Source organism: Tursiops truncatus, chromosome 11 (genome assembly GCF_011762595.2).
Source record: "Tursiops truncatus isolate mTurTru1 chromosome 11, mTurTru1.mat.Y, whole genome shotgun sequence".
NCBI classification, from domain to species: Eukaryota; Metazoa; Chordata; class Mammalia; order Artiodactyla; family Delphinidae; genus Tursiops; species Tursiops truncatus.
Window position 1 is genome coordinate 5,776,303 of NC_047044.1, and position 23,360 is coordinate 5,799,662.

Consider the following 23,360-nt stretch of genomic DNA (forward strand, 5'->3'; position numbering starts at 1 on the left):
AGGCCCCGGGGGGCCTGCAACTAAAAGGTCCAGAACTGCCCGTGCTGGAGCCACAGAAGTCAAAGCAGAGACCACAGGCAGCTTGAGCACAGAGCAGCTGGACTCCAGCAAGGCTGACAGCAGCCTCACTCAGGCCTCAGCAGCAGCAGCTCTTGGCCTGCAGCTGGCATAGGGGACCACAGGGCTGGCCTGACATCCCGGCCAGGAGCCTGGGGAGCTGGCCGTCAAAGGGGTTCTTCGGGGCCCAGCTGTGGGGCTGCACAGAGCTGCTCTGGGTGGGGTGGGAAGGACACTGAGTGACACCTGCCGGCTCCCACCCCCTGCTGTCCTCCATCCCACGTCTGGGTCCCGGGCAAGGCTGTGATGGAAGGGGGCTCCACATAGCAAATAACAAGAATGATGTCTCCATTCGCGGAAAGCCTGGTGCAGCCACTGGGCTCAGCTGAACCCTCCTGACATCTTTGCACCCACCCCCTGCAGGAGGTGCCCCATCACTCCCATTGTGCAGAGGAGGAAACGGAGGCACCGAGAGGTTAAGTGACTCACCCAGGGTCACACAGCCCATAAGAGGTGAGGTCAAGGGCTGAGCCCAGGCAGTTTGGTTCCAAAGCCGTGCTGTTAACTTCTAAGCAATCTAACTTTAAACAAAATGTTGTGTGTATGGGTGTGGGTGTGTGTGGGTATGTGGGTGTGTGTGGGTATGTATGTGGGTGTGCAGGGGAGACAGGGTGTTGGAAACCACTGGGCAAAGAGATCCAGTCCAGATTCCCCGGTCTGGCACCTGACCCTCCTGACCCTCTAGCCTAATCTCCCGCCGCCCCACCCCTCCCATCGTGCTCAGCTCACCATCACGCCTTTGCTCACACTGGTTCCTCCTTTGACAATGACCTCCTTCTGTTTTTTTGCCTAACAGCCCTCCCCTCCAGGTCTGGGCTCTCACGGCCTGCCAGACAGACTCGGCCATCTGCTCCCCTCTCCTGGCCTTGGCCCCGAGCTCATCACATCCCTGAGGGCCCCCCACCCCAGTCCTCATCAGGACCTCACAGGCCGCCGGGAGGCTTTGTGGAGACCCTGTACACAGCGAGGACCAGGGAGATGACAGCAGGCATCTCCTGGGGCTCAAGGAAGGCAGGACAGCCCAGGATCTCCCCTCTGCCCCATGAGGAGGCCTTGGGAGGATGGGACCATGTCCTAAACCCCTCACAGCCTCTAGCCAGCAGGTGGTCACCATGTGGTATCAGCCAGGGCCGCCCCAGGGCTCCCCAGCCACACTGTGTCAGCAGCTGCTCTCCCTGAAGTCCCTGCACCCGGACAGGCCCCGGGTCCCCCCAGATCGCCCGTAAGCCTCCCTACGTGTGCTGCTCTGGGTGATGGTGCAGCCTCAGGCCCTGTTACCCCTCCACGCCTGTGAATGCCCTTCTCTTCCCTTGTGGCTCAGGTCACCCCACCCCCTCCAGGGAGCCTTCCGGAATCAAACCACTCTTTCAAGCACGTGAGGTCTCTCCTTCCTGTGTAGGGTGTCCTCCTCACCCTGCCAGCACTTGGCACCCTGTGGCCATTGCCAGCTGGGCCTCTAAGGGCCAGGTGGTCTATCCAACTACAGGACGGGGACGATATATCAGTCCTCACAAGGCTGAGCAAGGAGTAGAGACAATCCTTATGGGGATTTAAGCCCAGGGCCCAGCTTACTGTAACCGTTCAGGAATGTCCTGCTGCCACCATCACCATCATCACAATCTTAATCACCATCATCACCATCGTCACGGGGGTTGCTATGGACACACCGACCACCACGCAGACCCATCATGACCTGTTCTCACCTTGATCCCCACTTAGCCAGGTGAGCCTAGGGATGAGGTCTGATTGCTCTGTGTCCCCAGCAGGGAACAAAGGTTTGATGTATACTTGTGATTTAAACAGCTGCCGTCCCCAATACAGTAAAGCAGGCCTTTGGTCTTCCAGGGAAATTCCGACGGCCTCTCCTAACCTGGCTAATCAATCATCACCCCCCCACCTGTGCATCGTCTGTGTGTGTCAGAGGGACAGACAACAGGGACATTCCCAGCATGTGGAATAATGATTAAAAGCAAGGATTCTGGAACCAAACTGCCTGGGTTTAATCTCAGCTCTGCCCATTCCTACCTGTGTGACCTTCAGCCAGGCCCTTACCCTCTCTGTGCCTCAGTTTCCTCACCTGGAAAATGGGGATACTAATAGTACGTGTCTATACGTGAGACAGTATAGCATATATAATTATTCGCAAGATATGGGGAAACCAAGGCTCAGAGAGTGGCAGCGACCTGCCTAGGGTCACACAGCATGAGGGGAGAGCTGGCCCCGGGTCTCTCTGCGGCCTCTCCCAGCCCCTCTTCCCTCCATGCACTCAGCCTCACCTCCTCCATCCCCCCACCCCAGCACGGCTTCACGGTCGCCAGCGGTCGGAACGGCGCCCACCAGGCACACTCACCACGGGGAGCCGTAGATGCGGAAGCCCCGCACGGTGACCTCCGAGTCCTGCAGGTAGATGCAGTTGGTCAGCAGCGACTGCACGTTCTCGTAGTTCTCCGGCTTCAGCTTCGACACGGACGGGAAGTAGTAGAAGTCCTGCTTGATGAGGTCGGCCATGAACTCCTGGTCGAAGGTCAGCTCGTGGTTGCCTGCGATCACGATCTTGTACTCGTAGGGCAGGCTGCCTGCAGAGCCGACACACACAGACACACGGTGCCCCGCTGTTGGCTTCCGGAGGCCACAGTGCCGGGGGCAGGGGGCAGGCAAGAGCCCCTGGACCCCCTGGCAGAGCTGACCCCCGCTGCCGACAGGTGCCTTCTGATCGGAGGCGGCGGCAGCAACCTGGTCACCATCCCTGTGGCCTCCCTGCCCCCGCCGCTGCTGGGTGACAGGCCGCCTGCCCCCCAGACCAGCGGGACGGGGCTGGACAGTTTCCTGCAGGGCCTCTGAGCTGCAGTGGACCCGGGCTCATCCTCAGGACTCCCCCACCCCCGTTTCTTCTGTCCGGGCCCCTTTTCCACCGGAAGGAGACCCTGCCCTGGGCCCCCAGGCCTGCCTCGCCAGCCTCAATGTCTCAGGCCCCCTCCACCTGGGGGTCTGACTTGTTAGTTTCCACATTAACAGGGACTGCAAGTTCTTTGCAGAGCCCAGGTCAACCCTTTGGAGACCCTACGCTCGGGAAAGATTACACTGCCCATCCCCACCCCTACTGCCATGGAATTCAAAGTCAAAACACGGTCTAAGTGGGAACAAAACAAAACCGTCCGTGTATAACATACACTGAGCTAACACTAGGGTCCTTCCAGCTGTGCGCTCTGCAAATTCCACGCGGTTCCTGGACGCCGTGCTTCTTCCCCTTGCTTTCTCTGGGGCCTTACGTCACAGATGCCCTAGGCAGGTGTGTGCACTGCGTCCCGGGTGATCTGGCCATGGGCTGGGTTCCAGCACAGCCGCCCAAGGCTACCACAGCCCCTCGGCCTCAGTAAACTGGCCGCCACCCGCCCCGGCTCCCCAACACCCGCCGGCAGCCAGCCTGACCCCAGGCTCAGGCCCGGGACTCCCGATCTCCCACCAGCCTCAGCTGCTAGGCTCTCCGGGCCTGGAGAAAGAGTCATGATGGTACCTGATTAGGATAAAAAAATGAATTCTGAAGGTGAACCCCGAGGCCCAAGCCTTTTTCTTGCCCCCTCCCCAAGGGCGTGCCCTGGTGGGTCAAGCAAACACCAAGGGGCGTGTGAAGGTGCCAGCCCAGCATGGGGCCCTGGGGAGACGGGGTGTCCAGGCAGGAGAATGGTGACATTCCATAGCCATTTCACAGACAAGTAACTGCGGCCACGGCATGGAACTTCTAAACCACCTGAGCTCTGGTTTCTGAAGGAGCTGCGACAAAAGACACCAAACTTTACTCTGCGTCTGTTTCAGCAAGAAAGTCGCTTCTTTTGTCCGAATTCTTCAGCAGTGAGTGGCTAGTGAGCACGACCCCGTGCACGTATAAGCCCTACTACACGTCAGGCACGGAGCCAGGCCTTCATCGCGTCCATCATGCAGACGCGGAAACTGAGGCTCCGGAAGCTGCGGGATGATGTGCTGGAGGCCACGTGGCCAGGCAGTCCTGTGTGACCCCAGACTTTCCACCTACTCAGGGAAAGCCCGGGAAAGCGCCCTCGACAAGGCCAGGGCGAGGGCCCCATCCTGACCACCGAGAGCCGTGGCCACACCTCTGGCTCCGGCCTCCTGTCGGGGGTCCCAGGGTGATGTGAAAGGGAACCTGCCCAGAGGACCGCCCCGGGCTAACAGAGACCCACACCTCAGGAGGCGTCTTCTCCGTTCCCAGTGACCATGACTCCCACAGGAGCACACACAGGGCAAAGTGTCCGGCTTTGGAGCCAGCGGACCTGGGTTCTGTCACCTCTCATCCGAGCAGGTCACTTTAACCTGTCTGAGCCTCAGTTTCCCCTCTGATCAACGTGAGTGTGCCTGGTAACCGCCCCTTTCTGGGGGCCAAGGGCCTCGTGTGGCCCCCAGCTCCGCCAAGCCCCTTCCCTGTGGCTGGTCCCACCCAGGGGTAACACAGTCCAGGGACAGCAGAGCTTTCTCACTCTTGACCATGGCCTGAAACTCGACCTCCTCTGCCGTGTGAGCCTTCTATCAGAAACCCAATTCCAGAAACGCCTCTTCTCCAAATTCTGAGGACTGTCTGCCTTACTGGGAACCGGGGCCCACAACACCAGGTCAGCTGCGACAGACGTGGGATCAGACTCAGCTCCCCATGAGGCTCCAGGAAGAACCCCGTGTGCCCAGCACTGTGGAAGCTCCAGGAAGGGGCAGGGTGAGTTTTACGCCTGTGCCACACAATGAAGTTCCACGTACCATAACTACACCATTATCATATTCTAATTGCAACGAACCCAGTTAGAAACGTCTCCAGCCCGCCCCCCTCCCAGCCCTGCAGTTGGGACCTGCCCATTCTGCCTGGCCCCAGGCTCCATGGCCGTGGCAAAGGGCTGTTGGGTGGCTGCTCGCCTCCGAGTCTGGCCACAGAGGAGATGGGGACCCCAGGACGGAGAGAGAAGTTTTTCACAAAACAAGCAGAAAAGCATAATCTGTTCATCACTGCCTCACCGGCCACCCAGACTTCTTTACAGGTTTGAGAAAATAGCGTTCTCTCTTCTTTGGTGTTTGTCAACTCTGGGAGGCTGTCCGATGACAGGCATGGGCTCCAGGGGCTGACAGCTGGGTCCCAGACCCAGTTCTGCCACTAACCGGCTATGTGACTTGACCTCCCCGGGCCTCCGTTTCCTCACCTGTGAAACAGGGAGAATAACGCCTACCTCGCAAGACCATTCTAGGATTACACAAGACAGTGAATGGAAACACACAAAGCCTTTTGATGTTCAGAAAAAGTCAGCTTCCCTGGGCCAGAGTTTGCAAACTAGAAGCCAGCAGGCCAGCCCTGCCCACAGACGTATTTTGTTTGGCATATGTTTTTGGCTTTTCTAAATTTGCATTTGCTGCCAACATTAAAAATTAGAGAAATTCCAATAAAATGTCATTCTTTCTGTTTTCTAAAAATCAATCAATCAATTTTAAAATCTCACCGTCCTGGCCTAGGCAAGTGCTGAGTGCCTGTGCTTCCCTTAGACAGGAAGCAGAGGGCAGTTTGCCCACTCCCCACCTGCCCCTACTACTCACTCCCAGCCCACTTCACTCATTTTAAGGTACTGCCCACTCCGGGCAGCGTTGGGGACTCTGGCCCCGGCCACAGTCCCTGGAGACGAAAGGGACCAGACCTGGCCCCTGCCCCTCCGAGCTGCCAACCAGGCCGTGGGGATGAGCTCCCCAAGGCCCCTCTGCCTCCCCGCCTCACTCATCCTCCTATCTGTCATCCCAGCCTGGCCCAGGGATGCCGAGACGTCCTCTTGCTCTCCTCACAGGAAAGAATCAGGAGCAGAGAGGAGACGTGTTGGCTTCACCATCTCCATCCCAAGCAGGCCCCAGCAGAAGTCTGGAAAGCGAAGCCCCCGCCAGCACCCCGGGTGACACGGTGCAGAGCCCCCTCTCTCCAGTGAGGCTCAGGCTGCCGGCGGGGAGGGGAGAGGTTGCCTGGGCCTGAGCATCTGGAGAAGGGTCGTGGAGGACAGCCCAGAGAAGCCTGCCATTTCCGGGACCTGACTGTTGGGCCAGACACCCTTGGTAGAAAGGCTGGGCCCTCCCGAGGTGGGCTCTGTCACCTCCGCCTCGAAGCTGGGGAACGAGGGTCCCAGGTCAGGAACCTGCCCAGGTCCCGCAGCAGGTGAGTGGCAGAAGCAATGCTAGGTGCTGGTCCAGCTGACTCCACACCTCTGGGTCAGCAGCTCAGGTTCGTTCAAGGCCACCAGGCCAGCCCCTCGCCACGCTGCAGTCGCGGCCGGAGCCGTGGCCACCACGACTGCCTTCCAGCACCAGTCCGTGCGTTTCCACTTCACGGCATCCACCCACCCCACTCGGCGCGCCGCCCCGGCTGGGGCAGCCCGAGCCGCACTAATGTATTGATGTCATGTCTCTGACTGGGGGTGTTACTTAAGCAAACTAGCAAATTACTCCAACCATACAGTTTCATTTATTTCCGCAGCTCCTGACTACCAGGGACTGAGGAGTGGGCAGGAGGCTGTGGGCTGTCTCCTGTTCCTCCCACCTCGGATCACAGGAGGTAACTGAGGCTTCTTCCCTCCCGGGGAAGAACCAGCTCCCGGACATAAAGCCAGGTGGGGGGCAGCAGCCACAACATGCTGGCGTGATGCGCTCAAATACTGTCTGGTTTCTCCCCAGGAGGTGGGTGCCACACGGCTTGGAGGCAGGGGGCTCGTCCATTTGTGAACACAGAAACCTGCCAGCACCAGGCCCTGCTGAGCTGGACGTCCAGCCGCAAACACATCTCTGTCTGCGTGGTCACCTGGACTTGGCAACTCGCCAGCTGTGTGTAACCTTCAAAGACACTCAAGTATTATTATCCCCATTTTACACCTGGGAAAATGGAGGCTCAGAGAGGTTGCACAAATCGATAATAAAGTGACGAACAAGCACAGAGGGTGATGGACTCTGACAGTTTTTGTGGCTTGACCTCATCAAACTCATCCTGAACTGGTACCATCACGCTACACCGCCTCTCAGAGGGCAGACAGATCATTGGATGGATGACGGATGGATGGACGGGTGGATGGATAGATGGATGGATGGATGAGTGGATGGATAGATGGATGGATGGATGGATGGATGCATGGATGCATGAGTGGATGGATAGATGGATGGATGGGCAAAGAAGGATGGATTATGGATAGATGAATAGATGGAAAGAGAGAGATGGATGCCTTTATAAATCAATCAATCCATCTCGGGATAGCTCTGTCTCCTTTATAACAGCTGATTTCTGTCTACCTGGATCCCTCCCTTTCCTCCAAATTTTTCTTCCAACTGTCCTGGCAGGGTTTGCTATCCAGACCCACCCTCCTCACCCATAATCCTGACTGGCTCTCTCTGAATCCTCTCCCACTGGACCTGCTCTCTTGTAGATGGGGGTGGGAGAGCCAGAACCAAGGCTCTGGTACAGCTTAACGATCACAGAGGCAGGTGGAAAAGTCCCCTCCTCTGTTCTGGGGCTGCTACCTCTGTGGCTACAACCTAAAGCTGCATTAGGTGCTCACATCAGCCTGCAGCTCTTACCAACCTGATTGTGGATAAAATGCCCAACGACCAATCATCAGAGGCTTTCTGGCTTAGCTTCGTCTTCCCCCTCCTGTATCTGGGTGGTGAATGAGGGAGTGTTTGGGGGCCCTCGATGACCATTTGGCGTGCAGGGGCTTTGTGGGGAAAAAGATGAGATGAAAACAAACTCTTCCTCCCCATGCCTGCCCAGAGGAAATTAATGTTGTTCCCTCTGCCCCTTCTTGCGGCTGTCCTTCCTGGCAGCAGAGAAGAGGGCTACTATACAGGGGGACCACCCCAGTGCCCAGATGGGAGCACCTGCCCTGACAAGCTGCCAAGGGTGCCTGAACCCCGGCTGTTCTCCAGCAGGTGTCTGGGGCTGTGCCCGCTTGGGGAGGCTCCGAGGGGACAAATGGGCCCAATGCCTTCTCACACCCACCTCCCTCAGCCCAACAGAAGCAAAGAATCCAGTCAGCCTATCCCAAAAGCCCAGCAAGCCAGAAACTCATTTTCTTCCCTGAAGCTGGGCCCTGTTTTAACCCCCCGGCCCTGGTCAGCTGCCCACAAGCTCTGTCTGAGCACAGGCTGTGCTCCAGAAGCTGGACAAGGCACCATACAAAGCTTAGCCCTGAGGTCTGTACCAGAAGTGACACACAGCTTCCAATCCACACCCCTCACTGGACAGAGGAGGGAACTGGAGCTCAGAGAGGGAAAGGGGCTTGCCTGAGGTCACACAGCAAGACAACAGCGAACCAGCACTCGAACCCCAGCCTCCCACCTCAGGAACGCAGAACAGTGGTCACACCAGCCAGCCTCTGGTCGGACATGCAGGCTGAGCTGGGGACTGGAAAGACGGGACATTCGGGAAGAGTGGCACAGAGACCTGAGGGTCTGCTTGGCTCCTGGGCCAGGCGCGCCTTGCTGGGATGTGATCTCCCAGCCTCGGGTCTGGGAGAAGCAGCAAGTCCTCGTGGAAACCAGCCCTCCTCCCCGCTTTTCAGAGCTGGTGGGCATTGTTATGCATTTGTATTCTGCGTGATAACGTCCAGTTCATCTTCCCCAAATGCTTCGTTTCTTCTCAGCCAGCTCACTTGAAATCCTGGCATTTGCTAGCCATGGATTTGTTGGTGGTAAAAGGACCATTAGGTATTCATCAGCAGAGAATTGGAAGATGATCACACTATTTTAACTTTTCATTTGCCGTCTATGGCCAAATAGATATGCACCCACACGTAGATTCCACACGGCAGCGAGTATGCGCGGGGTTCGGAGCTCAAAGGGGGATGCAGACGAGAGCTCTGCTACTTGCACTTCCAAGATTAATCTCCCTCCAAAAGGTTACAATTCTTTATCGCTAACGCTTACCCATCCCATTGAACAGAAAGTGCTACCTCCAAACTGCATAATCTGTTAAATTCAACGTGATATATGTGCGAGCTTCTCCGTAATCTGCGCCCCTCCCGGGGCGGTGTATGGGGCCCGGCAGAGTTTTACTGTTCTCTGAACGCAGCGGCAATCAGACAAATGCCCACTTATGGTTCCTCCCGCCCATCCCCGTCTCGCAGAACACAGCAGAGGGGAATGGAATAAAGAGACGGCATAACGATCTCTGATTGCATTTTTAGCGCGTCTTTGACAGTTCCGTGTTTAAACACTTGCCCATGTCTGGGAGATTCACGTGACCAGACTTCTCGGGATGGCGCTCGATCTAGAGTAACTCTGCAATGGAGACTCGGCTTCAAGCTGCCGCCGGGGCTGCAGGGGGCTCGGGCACACGTGTGCCGTGGCCATGCACACACAGACGACACGGGCCGGCGACGACGCAACAGGGGAATCTGCGTGCAGCCCGAGCGGGCGGGAGAGGCTGAAGACAGGTGCCTGGGCCGAGGGCAGGGCTGAGAGATGGGAGCACACTGCACGGGCTGTGTCCCCCAGACGCTGGTTTGTGCTGCCCTGTGCGCCAGGCACTGTGATAAGCAATTTCGAGGCAACGCTTCTAGACACCCTTAGAAAGCAAGGCTGGACCCCATCTCTGCCTCCTCCTGGCTACTCGGCCTGGAGTGGAAACCCTCACTTCTCTGAGTCTGAGCATCCTCATCTATAAAGGCGGAACGTTTAGGGTTCTGCACAGAGTTCTTGGAAAAATCAAACTAGGGAAGACACATAAAGCCCCTGTATTGTACTTATACAGAGATTTGGTTTAATCAGGTATGCTAAGACTTGCAGACACGGAAATGACTGCCTTGAGGAAGCAGGTTATACTCACAGATCCCTAGAAACAGGGCAAGCGGGCAGAGGATGGGCTAGTGAATAACGCGGGTGGGCTTGGGGCGCAGGGCTGACCCTCGTTGTCTGCTCCCAGGCCCTGGGGCGATTGATTGATCAGGGCAGTGTGTGCGACAGCCCCATGCAGGACGTGGCTGGGGGTGGGGGGTGGAGTCTGGATGAGTTGGTTTGCTTGTGAAAGGTGTGCTCAGAGCTGAGTCCTTTACTATCTCTACAATGGGTTCACTCTGGGGGGGTAGTCCCTCGGGGTCAGCCGGCCTCCAAGATGCCAAGCCATCAGGATTCAGAAAACCAAAGGCACGATTTATACAACCTGGGTGGTAGCTGTTATCGCTGTCTTGAGGGATGTTAGGAGGAGTAAACGCCATGCTCTGCTATGAAATCCAGAAATGTTAGCTGGGAAGATGGAGATGAGAAAAGAGGTCACTTGCCTGGGGTCACACACAGCAGCGCTGGAGTCCAAATCGCCTGCCTCAACCTGGTGTCGAGACACACCCCCCCACTGTAGGACAGACAGTCCTGGGAGGGCAGACCCTCCACCCGCCGAGCTGCAGGCCGGCCCCCTCGGGTCCCACGGGGGAGGCACTGGAGTCACAGCCCAACACCGGTGCCCGTATTTAAAGGCAAATGCGATTTTTCTTCTGTTTCATCCTAACAGCCAAAATGTTTAACTTTCAAACGTTTGTTTTTCCTGGGAAATGTTTTAAAAACAGGAACATTCAGTCCTAATCATCAATTTAAATGCCTGTTTCAACTGCTACCGCAGAGCACACAGGACGTGAGGCTGAAGGGGACAGCTGAAAGGTTTCTGGGTTCTTCCTCCCCCAAACTAGGCCTCCTGTAGCCAGAAAGATTTTGTGGGAACCTCCCCAGAACACACATGCCCAAACACTTCATGAAAGGCTGCCCAGGGCCCTCACAAGGGGCCAAGCTGGTGACCAGGGATGTAACACGCATTCAGAACTCAAGGCTACGGCGCCCCCTCCAGGCCAGGCCCCGGTGGTGCCCTGACCTCTCCTTTCCGCAGCAGGACACACCGTGCACCCCTCTGAGCTGCTTGAGGCCTCTTTGCTCACGCTGTCCCACCCACCTAGGACCCTCTTCCTGCCCTTCTCTCTGAGCCAACTCCAACTGATTCTCCCTTCAATGGGCCCAAGTGCCACTTCCTCCAGGCTGCCTGCCATGAGCATCCTTTTTCACCCAGCACTCGGGGCTCCCAGCTCCGCCCAGCCTGAGCTCTCGCTGTCGCTGCCTCGTCTGCTTCCCCCACCAGCCGGGCGTCCTCCCAGGCTGGGACCAGCCTGCTTCCTCTCCTGCGCCCAGCACAGGGCTGGCTATGGGGGAAGTGCTCATACACGCTCACTGAATCCAAGATGTATTACCATCCTCGTAGGATAGAGGATGAGGATCAGATGGTGAGGGCAATGACTCACCAAAGGTCCCCAAGCAGTCCACTACGGAACGTTCCAGAAGGATCATCGTTAAGATGCTGACCGGCCTGTCGGGTGGCAGCCCCCAAGCTGTCGTGGCTTCCACTCCCTCAACAGACGTCAAGGTGGGCACAAGGCCCAGGTGTGGGGCTGACACCCGGAGGCTCCAGTAAGAGCCTCCCCGGAGGCAGGGAGGCCTGGGTTCAGCCTCGGCTCTGCTACCACATCACCGGACCCGGGTGAGGCCTACCCCTGCTCAGGCCTCAGTTTCCCCATCTATCCCATGAGGAGGTCCTGACCCTTAGAGAGCCCTTTCAGCTTTCTAAGACCCTCCAGGAGGTGCCGGGGTTGCAGGGGGGCTTCCCAAGGCAGGTGCTAATGGGGCCAAACAGCAGGACAGAAAGGGCTCACACAGGGCAGGACATTGTGAATGCCCACGTGTGCCTGCTTGTTGCTGACATCCTATGGAATCAACAGTAAAGGAATAAAAAGGTATGACCCTCCACAAGAAGCAAAGCGAGCTGTGGCCAGAGCCCCAGGCGGTTCAGGGACCCAGGCTCAGTGCACGGTCTGACCTAGAACCCATGGGAGCAGGTAGGCCTAGGGCCCCTCCCCCATCACACCTGTCACCACGCCCTTTACCCACCAATCTCCGCAGGAGAGGGTATTTACTCTCAAGGGAAAATAACAGCTCCACAGAGCCCATTTAGGGACCACAAGGCTTGAGGGAGGATGGGCAGTGAGGTCGGAGGCTGAACAACAGTAGGATAAAGTGAAAGAATAAACATAGAGACTGTGCAGACCCCAGGCCCCTTCCCCAGTGAGCTCTCAGGTTCTGGAAGCCAGGCTTGGAAACTGGGGAACTCATTTCTGGGGAGAAAGATAAGTCCAGGAGAAAAAACCTACAGATAGTGATACGAGGGGCTCCCCAGAGAGATGGCCAGGACCCCATCACAGTACAACCTCCACCCCCCCCACACACACACGTATACACACAGCTTATCAACAGCTTTCAAACGTCTAGTTCTTAAACACAACACACAGGATCATCAGACCTCGGAGAAAAGCCTCCAACCTGAAAATGGAGGCAGAGGCCAAAACAAGAAGAAAGGAAATTGGAGGAAAAGGGGCTGATGCAGGGGGAAAAAATAACATATAATTACCACCATTGGTGAGATAACAGAAGATATTACACCCGTGAAATTCTAGCAGGGTGCTCTTAACAAACGAAATTAAAACGTGGCAGAATTTTAAAATTTTGGTTAGAGAGTAGAAGATGGAATTGAGGAAATCTCCCAGAGACTGAAACAAAATGACAATAAAGTGAGTACCAGGCAAGGAAAGAGACAAAAATCAGAGAATCAAAACCAGAGGTCCCACATTTGGATACTATGAAAAAGAAGTCAGAAAAAATAGAGGGGAGGGAAATTTTGAGGAAAAAAAAAAAAAAGAATATGAGAGAATGTCCCAGGATTAAAGGACAATATTTGCTCCATTAAAAGGGTTACCTGAGTGACCACAATAATGAATGAAAAAACACCCACATCTGAGGCACACTGCCCAGAAACAAAACAGGTCATGTACAAAGGGTGAGATATCCAAACGATAGCAGAATCTTCAAGAGTGACACAGGAAACTAAAAGAAAACAGAGCAATGCCTTCCAAATTTTGAGGGAAAACGATCTGCTACCCAGAATTCTACACCCAGACAAACTACCAATTAAGACTGAGGACAAAATAAAGACTTTTCCTGACATACAATTTTGCCAAACATTTATCTCCAGCACATTCTTTCTCAGAAAGCTACTGAAGGGTGTGTTCCACCAGAATGAGGGAGTAAACCAAGAAAAAGGAAGCCATGGGATCCCGGAACCAGGAGCTCCAAGAGAAAAGGAAGGCGAAGGGAAATGGTGAAGGGGGATCCAGGATGACGAGTGTACACAGGCCTGGAAGGCAGCTAATCCAGGCAGGGGTTGGAGGCTCAGGAAGTATAAGAAAAATGGGCCATCCGATGGCCTGGCCCAGCCCAGCACATTGCTGAGGTGCACTTCAAACCCTGCAGGAGACAGGGATGAACCACAATGGGTACAAGGAAACACAAGCAAACAAAACAATTTACTACTTTAGGAAAAACAATAGGTTATGCAATGAATATTTAACCAAAAACTGTGATGGGACTACAGCAGAAGGATAAGAGAGGAGATGTGTATATATGGGTAGAGAGACTAAGTTTCTAAATTTTCATTTTTCATAGTAAGACATTAAAAAGTAATCCCTAAAACTGAAAAATAAAAAACAGCAATATAAGGTTGTTACTCAGAGACATCGTGGTGATAAATCGGTAGCTACCAGATTTGCACGGGGAATAGGAATCAGGACTGGGGAGGGGACCTGGGGAGGAGGCTGCTGGCTTTACCATAAGCCTTGTAGCATGTTGTGACTCATTCTGCACATGTATTACCTTAATGCAAATAAAACTGTGATGAAATTAAAAGACGGCATTGGAGGCCAGGCCCTCCTCGCCTGCCTCCTACCTCTGCCCAGGACAGCCTGACCTCTCACTGGTTCTACCCGCTGCTCAAAATCTAGAACCAAATCAAACTGGGTCACAATTGAATCTGTAGACTGTTTTGCATGGTACTGACATCTTAAGAATCTGATTCTGAGCGTCTAAGGGCTGGGATGACTCTAGCAACCAGGTGCAAAGGCAGGTGACCTGGTCAAGCATCTCCTAACCCTGGTAGGTCAGACAGCCACTAATAACATCACAGGTATCACCTGCTGAGAGTCTGAGACAGGCTCCCTCCTGCCTTACTTCTAACTCTCACAACAGCCCCACAAAATGGGCAGTAGATTGGCAGATGAAGAAATTGGGACTCAGTGAGTTTAAATAACTACAAAATGGGTAAGCAGAGAAGTGGGATTCCATCTGTAGCTGAAGCCTCAATCTCTCCATTTCTGTCACACCACCAAGACATTACATATGCCAAAGAAATATTCCTCAGGAAAAAAAAAAGAAAAAAATGGTACCATATACTTGAGTCCTTATAAAATCTCCCCTGCTATGAGGAGCTCTCGATGATTTTATTTTAAACGACATAACATTCTGGAGCTATCTTGTGGCTTCAAAAGCAAGCCTTTACAGACCATCTTGAAAAGCAATACAGATGTCAGAACAAGTTAAACGAATTCAGCAGAGGTGCAGGATACAAAAACAACGGCAAGACAAGCAGTTGCATTTCTATACACTAACAATACACAATCTGAAAAGGATATTAAGAAAACAATCCTATTTGCAATAGCATCAAAAAGAATAAAATAGGACTTCCCTGGTGGTGCAGTGGTTAAGGATTCACCTGCCAATGCAGGGGACACGGGTTCAAGCCCTGGTCCAGGAAGATCCCACATGCCGCACAGCAACTAAGCCCGTGAGCCACAACTACTCAGCCTGCGCTCTAGAGCCCGCGAGTCACAACTATTGAGCCCGTGTGCCACAACTACTGAAGCCCGCGCATCTAGAGCCCGTGCTCTGCAACAAGAGAAGCCACCACAATGAGAAGCCCACACACTGCAACAAAGAGTAGCCCCCGCTCACCACAACTAGAGAAAGCCCGCGTGCAGCAACGAAGACGCAGTGCAGCCAAAAATAAATAAATAAATTTATTTTTTTTAAAAAAAGAATAAAATACTTAGGAATAAATTTAACCAAGGAGGTGAAATATTTGTACACTGAAAACTCCAAAATATCTGCTGAAAGAGACTAAAGAAGACACCAATAAGTGGAAAGAAGTCCTGTGCTCATGGACTGGAAGACTTCATATAGTTAAGATGTCAATACTATCCAAAACAATCTACAGATTCAATGGAATCCCTACAAAAATCTCAATGATGTTTCTTTCAGAAACAGAAAATCCATCCTAAAATTCATATGAAATCTCAAGAGTCCCTGAGTAGCCAAAATAATCTTGAAAAAGAAAAACAAAGTTGGAGGTCCCACACGTCCTGATTTCAAAACTGACTACAAAGCTACAGTAATTAAAACAGTATGGTACTGGCATAAATACAGACATATAGATCAATGCAATAGAAGAGAAAGCCCAGAAATAAACATATATGGTCAAATGATTTTCGACAAAGGGGCTAAGAGAGAAAAGAACAGTCTTTCAACAAATGGTGCTGGGAAAACTGGACATCCAATGCCAAAGAATGAAGCTGGCCCCTTAACATCATATACAAAAATGAACTCAAAACGGAACAAAGATCTAAAGTTAAGAGCTAAAATTATAATACTCTTAAAAGAAACCATAGGGGGGAAGCTCCATGACATTGGATTTGGCAATGATTTCTTGGATATGACACCAAAAGTGCAGGCAACAAAAGAAAAATATATCAAAATTTAAAACTTCTGTACATCAAAGACACCATCAGCAGAGTGAAAAGGCAACCCAAAGACTGGGAAAAGAATTGCAAATCATATTTCTGGTAAGACGTTAATACCCAGAATATACAGAGAGCTCCTAAAACTCAACAACAAAAACCCCCCAAACAATCCAATTCAAAAATGGGCAGGGGACTTGCATTGAGATTTCTCCAAAATGGCCAATAAGCACATGAAAAGATGTTCCACGTCACTGATCATTAGGGAACTGCAAATCAAGCTGTGAGATAACAACCTCACATCCATCAGGATGGTTACTATCAGAAAAACAGAAAACCGCAAGCGCCGGTAAAGTTGTGGAGAAATGACAGCCCTTGGACACTGTCGGTAGGAATATAAAACAGAACCGCCGCTGTGGAAAACAGTATGGAAGTTTCTCAAAAAATTAGAAACAGAACTAGCATATGATCCAGCAGCTCCATTTCTGGGTATATGCCCTGAAGAACTGGAAGCAGGGACACAAACAGGCACTTGTATCCTCAAATTCGCAACAGCCCAAAGGTGGGGGAACTCAGGTGTCCATTAACAGATAAACGGATAAGTACGATGTGGCGTAGCCACACAATGGAATATAATTCAGCCTTAAACAGGAAGGAAATTTTGACCCACGCAACAACATGGACGAACCTTGAGGACATTCTGCTCAGTGAAATGAGCCAGTCACCAAGGAACAACTACTGTGTGATTCCACTTATACGAGGTCCCTGTAGTCAAACGCACAGGGACAGGAAGTGGAATGGCGAGCGCCAGGGGCTGGGGAGGAGTCAGTATTAATGGGTGCGGCGTTGCAGTTTGGGAAGATGTTCAGGAGACGGATGGTTGCACAGCAATGTGAATGTGCTCCACGCCACTGAGCTGCACACTTGAAAAAGGTTAAAATGGTAAATGTGATGTATATTTAACCACGATTTAAATTTTAAAATAATCTTAAAAGAAGAGAACCAAGGGCCTTGAATTCCAGACACTAGAATTGTGAGCAGGTAGAACCATAGGTTCTTGGAACTCTTAGAATCCTAGAACCTTAGAGCCCTGGAAGCCAATCATTCTAAAAGCAAACCATTCTAGAACTTTAGAAGTCATCAAGGTTTACAGGTGGAGAGGGACTGAGTGGCCATCTAGAGTCTTGCCCCCCTCACCCTTCCCCCTTTATCAAAAAGTCCTAATTGAGGAGCTCCAGGCCAGGAAGCCTATACCTGCTTCCATCCTTCCAGAAAATTCCCAGCATGGATGTCACCTGGGGTTTGACAGCCCTGGATGAAAGACATGACTACGGGGACAGATACCTGGCCTTCATGTTACCTTTTTCCAAAAGGTTCCTCTGGTGCCTTGTGACACCTACAGACAACTCTTTTAAAGGGGAAAAAAATTGGCCCAAAACAATATTCTTTGCAGTAGCAACTGAAATAAGTATTTGAAAATGATTAAGGCAAAAGGTTCCTATTTTTTAAATACTTCTTAGTGAAGCCAAGTGTTTTAAAGCTAAATAAACATTTTGGAGATTAAGATACATGAAAGTAAAATCATCTTGCCACCTCTGTTGACGTTTACTTCATTCTACAGTCATTCTCCTTGGCCCTAATAAGTGCCGGACCCTGTGCTGGGAGCTGGGGACAGAGAGGTCCTGACCCAGCCCCTTCTCCTGTTGTCCATTGTGGAAAAGATACACGCGGGAAATCTGGGATCTGTGATGCGGGCGGTACCAAGTCATAGGGAACCGTAAACAGTAGCGAGTTTTCCTTTCCCTGACCAGGAGTGAGGGAGGAGCTCTGAAAGGTGGATAAGAGGGAACACCATAGAAATAGCAGCTCTCCAGGCAGGCGAGGCTGGGAAGGGCATCCCGGGAAGAGAACCCCACACCGGCAAAGGCATGCAGGTGGGAGAATCACCTGCTAGGTATTCAGCAATTGCTTAGAAGCCCAGGGCAGACGGGGCTGCAAGTGGGGACAGGCCTGGGAGGGACAGATGGGGTCACACCAGGAGGGGTCTCCACTGCCCGGAGAAGATCTGGACTTCCCCCGGACACAGCAGAAAACCAAAAAAGAGCATTAAGGGGAGAGGGGATACGGTTGGATCGATGAACAAAAAACTTTCAAACACAAATATGACAAACGTTAATCTGGAAAGTGACTATTTTGAGAGGCTGGGATGCTACCAGAGAAAGCCCCGCTTTGTCAGCTCCATGTTTCCCCTTCAGGGTCATGGCTGTCAAACCAGCCCAGAATTAGCTCGGAACGGCCTTCTGAGAGCTCTCAGATCTTCATTTGCATCGTGCGCGCTTGGAAAGGTGTGACATTCTTCTTCTTAAGAGAAATCAAAGAAACAAACCTATACACTTAAAAAAAAAAAAAAACAAAACCCTGATTTTCTTTAAAACAAATTTCAAAGAACTAAATCCTAACTTTTAAATATCTGATTTTATAAAGGAAGGCATCCATGGACTTCCCCGGGGGTCCAGTGGTTAAGACTCTGTGCTCCCAATGCAGGGGACCCAGGTTCCATCCCTGGTCAGGGAACTAGATCCCGCATGCCTCCATGAAGATCCTTCAGGCGACGAAGAAAATCCCTGTGCCACAACTAAGACCCAGCGCAGCCAAATAAATAAATATTTTTTAAAAAGGAAGGCATCCGTCCATGATGTTAGTAATAGTAATGAAAGCTCCCATCAACCGGGCATCTACTTTTTGCTGGACCCTTTAGATGCATTCATAAAATAGCCACAACAAAAACAGCAGAGGCATTTATTATCATGTGTTCATCTCACACCAGGTCCTATGGTGAGCCCAGATCAGCCCCTGCCTCACTGAACCCTCCCAATATCGGCCCCCTTTTACAGATGAGAAAACTGAGGCTAAGGGAGAGGACATAACATGCCGAAAGCCAGGTGGCTTGGAAGAACGGAGCCACGATCCAAACCCGAGGGGTGTGTCCAGACCCACACGCTTGAACAGGAGCCCAACTGCAGTGTCTTATTCAATCCTCACAACAGCCTACAAAGGTGTGTCAGCCCCACACCGTAGATGGATACACTGAGGCCCAAGAGAGTAATGACTTTCTCAAGGTTGCGCAGCAGGCATGTGGCCAGGGAGGGCTGGGGAGGCAGTCCCACCCGCTCCAAAGCCTACATCCTTTCCACCGGCTCCTCTGTCACTTCAGGAATTTAATTTATAAATAATAAATGGTAACAGCGAGTCCCTACTGGGGCTGGTGCTGTCCGTGGTGCTGAAGACGCAACATGCCTGAGACGGACAAGATCCCTGCCTTCCGGAAGTGGACCTTCGTGGGATATTGGCGATAAAGGAACACAGAATTAAGTACCAGGTCAGGTGAGGATAACAGATATGGAAAAATGAAGCCAGGTGAGCAGGACAGGGCACACTGGGGTAGAGAAGCAGATCAATGTAGGGCCATCGGGAAGGCCTCTCTGGAAAGGTGACCCCTGAGAGCCAGGAACTGGGTGACCTCCGGGAAACCACATTCCTGCACCGGGTCTCAGTCTCCTAATCTGTAAAGTGGGGATGGCATTACTCAGGACCCAGGCTGTTCGCTTCAAGGGGGAAGTGAGCAAACAGCAGGAAAGCACTTTTACACTGTAAAGTGTCATCCAGGAGACAATCGTCACTGTTCAGCCCTCCCGCGACTTGCATACAAGGCTTGGCAGCAAAATGTGTTTTTCACGTAAGAAATGTAAGGTCCCATCAACAACTTAAACATGACTTTATTTAGTTGGTCCTGATGTTATAAAGTGTTACTCCCGCCCATAAATATCAGAACAGACTTGGTAAGGAGGAATCTGTTAATAGCAAGGGTTGGGATTTTCTGAATATACAAGGGGAAGTTCCCACATGGAACAGGTCACCTTAGGCATTAAAAGAAATAATTTAAACATTTTAGAAGAGCACAGGCCTCGATTCCACTTTAATTTACTGTGCGATCTTGGGCAAGCTCTTCACCTAAGCTTGGTTCCTTCTCCCATAGAGACAGGAACAGCAGAGACCTCAAGGGGTTGTCTTGCCCCTACAGTAGCCATTAACCCCCCGTGGCTATTTAATTTCAAACTAACTGCCATGAAATGAAACACAGAAGTCAGTTTCTCAGTCACACTAGCCCCATTTCAAGTGCTCAAAACCCACAAGAGGCAGGTGGCCGCAGTAGTGGACAGCTCAGGTCTAGGGCCTTGCTACTCATCAGCTGGGAGCTGGCGAGAAATGCAGATGCTCCAGCCACCCCAGGCCTGCTGCACTGAGATCTGCGCTTTAACAAGACCCCCCCCCCCCCAACCTCTCTAGGGAAATCTCATGCACCTGAAGTCTGAGAAGGGCTGCCGGGGAGAGAGCAGGTAGGGAGACACCCTATGAGAAGGCGTAGCTCTGTAACAATGACAAGGATGACAGGGCGCTTTCCACACCCTCTCTTAGTGGGGGTCACAGTCTCCAAACCGAACTAGTCACAGAACTTCTGACAAAGGCTGCGCTGAGTCCAGGTGCAGAAGGCAGGCAGGGGAAGGTGGTGTGGACAGGAAAATGGAATCCCTCAGACATTTCAGAAGTTTGTGTGCACACGGGGACAGAATATTTCAATTCTGTGCTGGCCAGGATTTTCTGACTTGTTGACTATTCCTGTTTTGGAATGAAGTCCAACATGAAAATGACATTTAAAAAAACCCACAGGCTGACTTCATGTCCAAACACATCTCTCCATGTTTGTAGAAAAAAAAAAGAAAGAAAGAAAGAAAAGAAGTATACCAGCCAGAGAATCTTGCTTCCCCCAAGTCGTGAATGGCCAGCCAGCTACTTCTCTTTCAACCAACGATTTCCTCTGATGGTTCCACAGCCTTGCCCCAGCGCTGACGCTGACGAGTGAAAAAGCCTCAGAGCACAAGTTGTTTTTAACACTTCATCTCTCACCTGCACAATCACCAGCCTGGGAGGAAGTCATCAACATCCTCCACTGGACGGATGAGGAACCAGAGATGCAGGGCAGGGGAGTCACCTGCCCTCCGTCTCACGCCTGGGAGGCAGGTGAGTGTCTAACCTGATCACAGGCTACCACTTCACCCAGTTCTGTCTCCACCATGTCATGGCCTTTTCTTGTTTATATTTCTCTTGAGTAGGAGTCTTGGTTGGTTTGCTACCCACTGTATCCTCGGCACCTAGAAGAGTCTAGAACTAGGTATGTGCTCAGTAAATGTGTGTCGAATGAATGAATGAACTGTAACGGCAGGAGCACCTCCAGCCTCAGACCCTTGGTTAGCCTGCCCCTTCGAGCTGGAAGGCCTGCACCCCACCGTCCACTCGTCCAAACACTATCTAAATGCCAAGGACCCTGTCAAGTGCCACTTCCTACATGAAGCAACCCCACCTACCCTACTTGGTCCCCACGCAGCCTCTGTTTCTCCCACTTGCCCCTCAGGCCCTCCATGGAACTCCAGCCACGTGCCTCCTTGCCGGTCTTCAAATGCGCCACCAACGCTCCTGACTAAGAGCTGCTGCCTCTGTCCAGAATGGCCCCCCCCAGACATGTGCGTGGCTGGCTCCCTCCATTCCAGTCTCTGCTCAAATGTCACCTCATCGGAGGGTGATGTCATGCCCTGTCCTCTTATCCCTGATCCCCCAACATATCAAAGCTCTGTTTATCCATGGCCTGTCTTCTGTGTGTTCACTGCTACATCCTCGGTGCCCAGAATCAGGCCCTGCACGTAAAAAGGGGTCAGCAAACACCCATTGAGTAAAGAATCAGGTGCAAATGGGAAAACACACAATAATGATGATGACTACTATGGGATAGGGTTAAAACAAGTGAGAAGGGAGACACCAGACAGCAAAGATACATAAGATGGTGGGAGGAGGGGTGGGGTGGGTGCATTCCAGGGACCTTCGGGCAAGAGTGGCAATGTTGATTAATTTTAGGCTAAGTTGGATATGCATATTAAAATATTATGAGTAACCACTAAACAAATCGAAAAGGAATGTAGAATTTCCAAACCAGTAGAGGGGAAAAAAAGAAACTTCAATCAATCCAAAAGAAAGCAGAGGAGGGAGACGGAAAGCACAAAATGAATGACAGAGATGTTTTATATACTGGGAAAGACTAAACAAATATTCATTGTTATTACTCAAGTACAAACATCTTTACCGAGGTCCTCCTACACAGAAACGACCAGGGCACACGATCCCCAAGGGACTCACAGCTGAGTGAAATGGACATCAAACGTCCACAGGGGATGGACCATTCAGAGGGGCTGGCACATTTCCTCCTCCCATAATCACAGCCATTTGCCAAATGCATCTATCTTTTTCACCTTGGCCCCCAGGAAGCTCAGGCTCTAATTTCCAGCCCACAGAGTCCACATGAGCCCCAGGTGCTGATATTCTAGGCGCTCCCTCTGAGCGGCTCTGATTTCTTTTTCTTAACACTGGCTTTTAATTTATCATCAACACTCTACCATTTTACTATTCTTATTGTTTTTATAAACCGTCTCAAATCCTTTGACACAAGGTGGGGTATAAATTAGCAAGCAAAAAGTCCAAACGAACAACAAAACGCACAAAATAAAACGAAGGAAGAACTTTCAAAGAGCCCAGATCTTTCAGAGACATGCCCTTCTACCTTATTTAAACATTAAAAAGAAATTTTTTTTAACTTAAGGCAGAGATTTTTAGGATGATGGTCTTAAAAAAAAAAAAAACTGCAAAACATGTTTGAAATACCTACACACACACACACACACACACACACACACACACACACACACACACACAACAGGGGGTCTCATTTCATTTCCAAAGCCATTCTGTTGTAAATAGATAATTAGCACTTAAGCACACCTTTCAGGGGGTTTATATATTAACATGAAAATACCGTAATTACGGCTGGCCAAAGTGGCTTGACGACCACTTAGAATTCTAGATTTTTCATCTTTATTAGAAGTTAACTTTCTCTCTTTTAGCCCCTGAAACACAGCTTGGCTTTGTGAGAAATTCTTTTTGGTGAAGAATAGAGCAAGTTAATCTTTTGAATCCACCGCACTCTTCCTCTAGATTTCTATCTGAGCGTTGGTCTCCCTCTCTCTGGGCGACCACGTGTTTATCAGTCACCCTGGCTTCTGCGACTACACGCCACCAAAACTCCTCAACACCAACGTGCTTCTGAGCGGACACAGCCAGAAATGACATGAACCCAGAGTCCAAACTTTTTTTTTGTTTTAAATATTCCATCTCGAGTCTTTGCGGGAAGAGCAACCTGTTTCTGAAAATGTCTGGATCGGGACCTTGTATCCAACTAATGCGCAAAGGAGCCAGAAGCCGTTTGAAGCCTGCTGTACACATCCGGGGTGATTCTTATGAGCTCTTCAGAAGATGAAGTTGGTTGGATATTTTGGTTGAAGTGACCACAGCACAAGGTTTTTCTTTTCCTTTCTCGTTCGCTTAACAAATACTTGGCGATAAACACTTGCCCGCGTTGTCTGCTCTCTGCCCCCTTGGCCACCTCCAGGGCCACTCCCAGCCCTCCTGCCTCTC

General features: G+C 51.5%; 1 protein-coding gene across 1 annotated transcript in view; it reads right to left on the reverse strand.

Moving 5' to 3' along the window:
* Nucleotides 1-23,360, reverse strand: part of MPPED1 (metallophosphoesterase domain containing 1) — a 66,691-nt gene that overhangs the window by 23,642 nt on the left and 19,689 nt on the right. Inside the window, exon 3 of the mRNA XM_033865888.2 lies at nucleotides 2,468-2,693. Coding sequence (XP_033721779.1) covers nucleotides 2,468-2,693 — 226 coding nt within the window. The remainder of the gene's footprint in view (nucleotides 1-2,467; nucleotides 2,694-23,360) is intronic.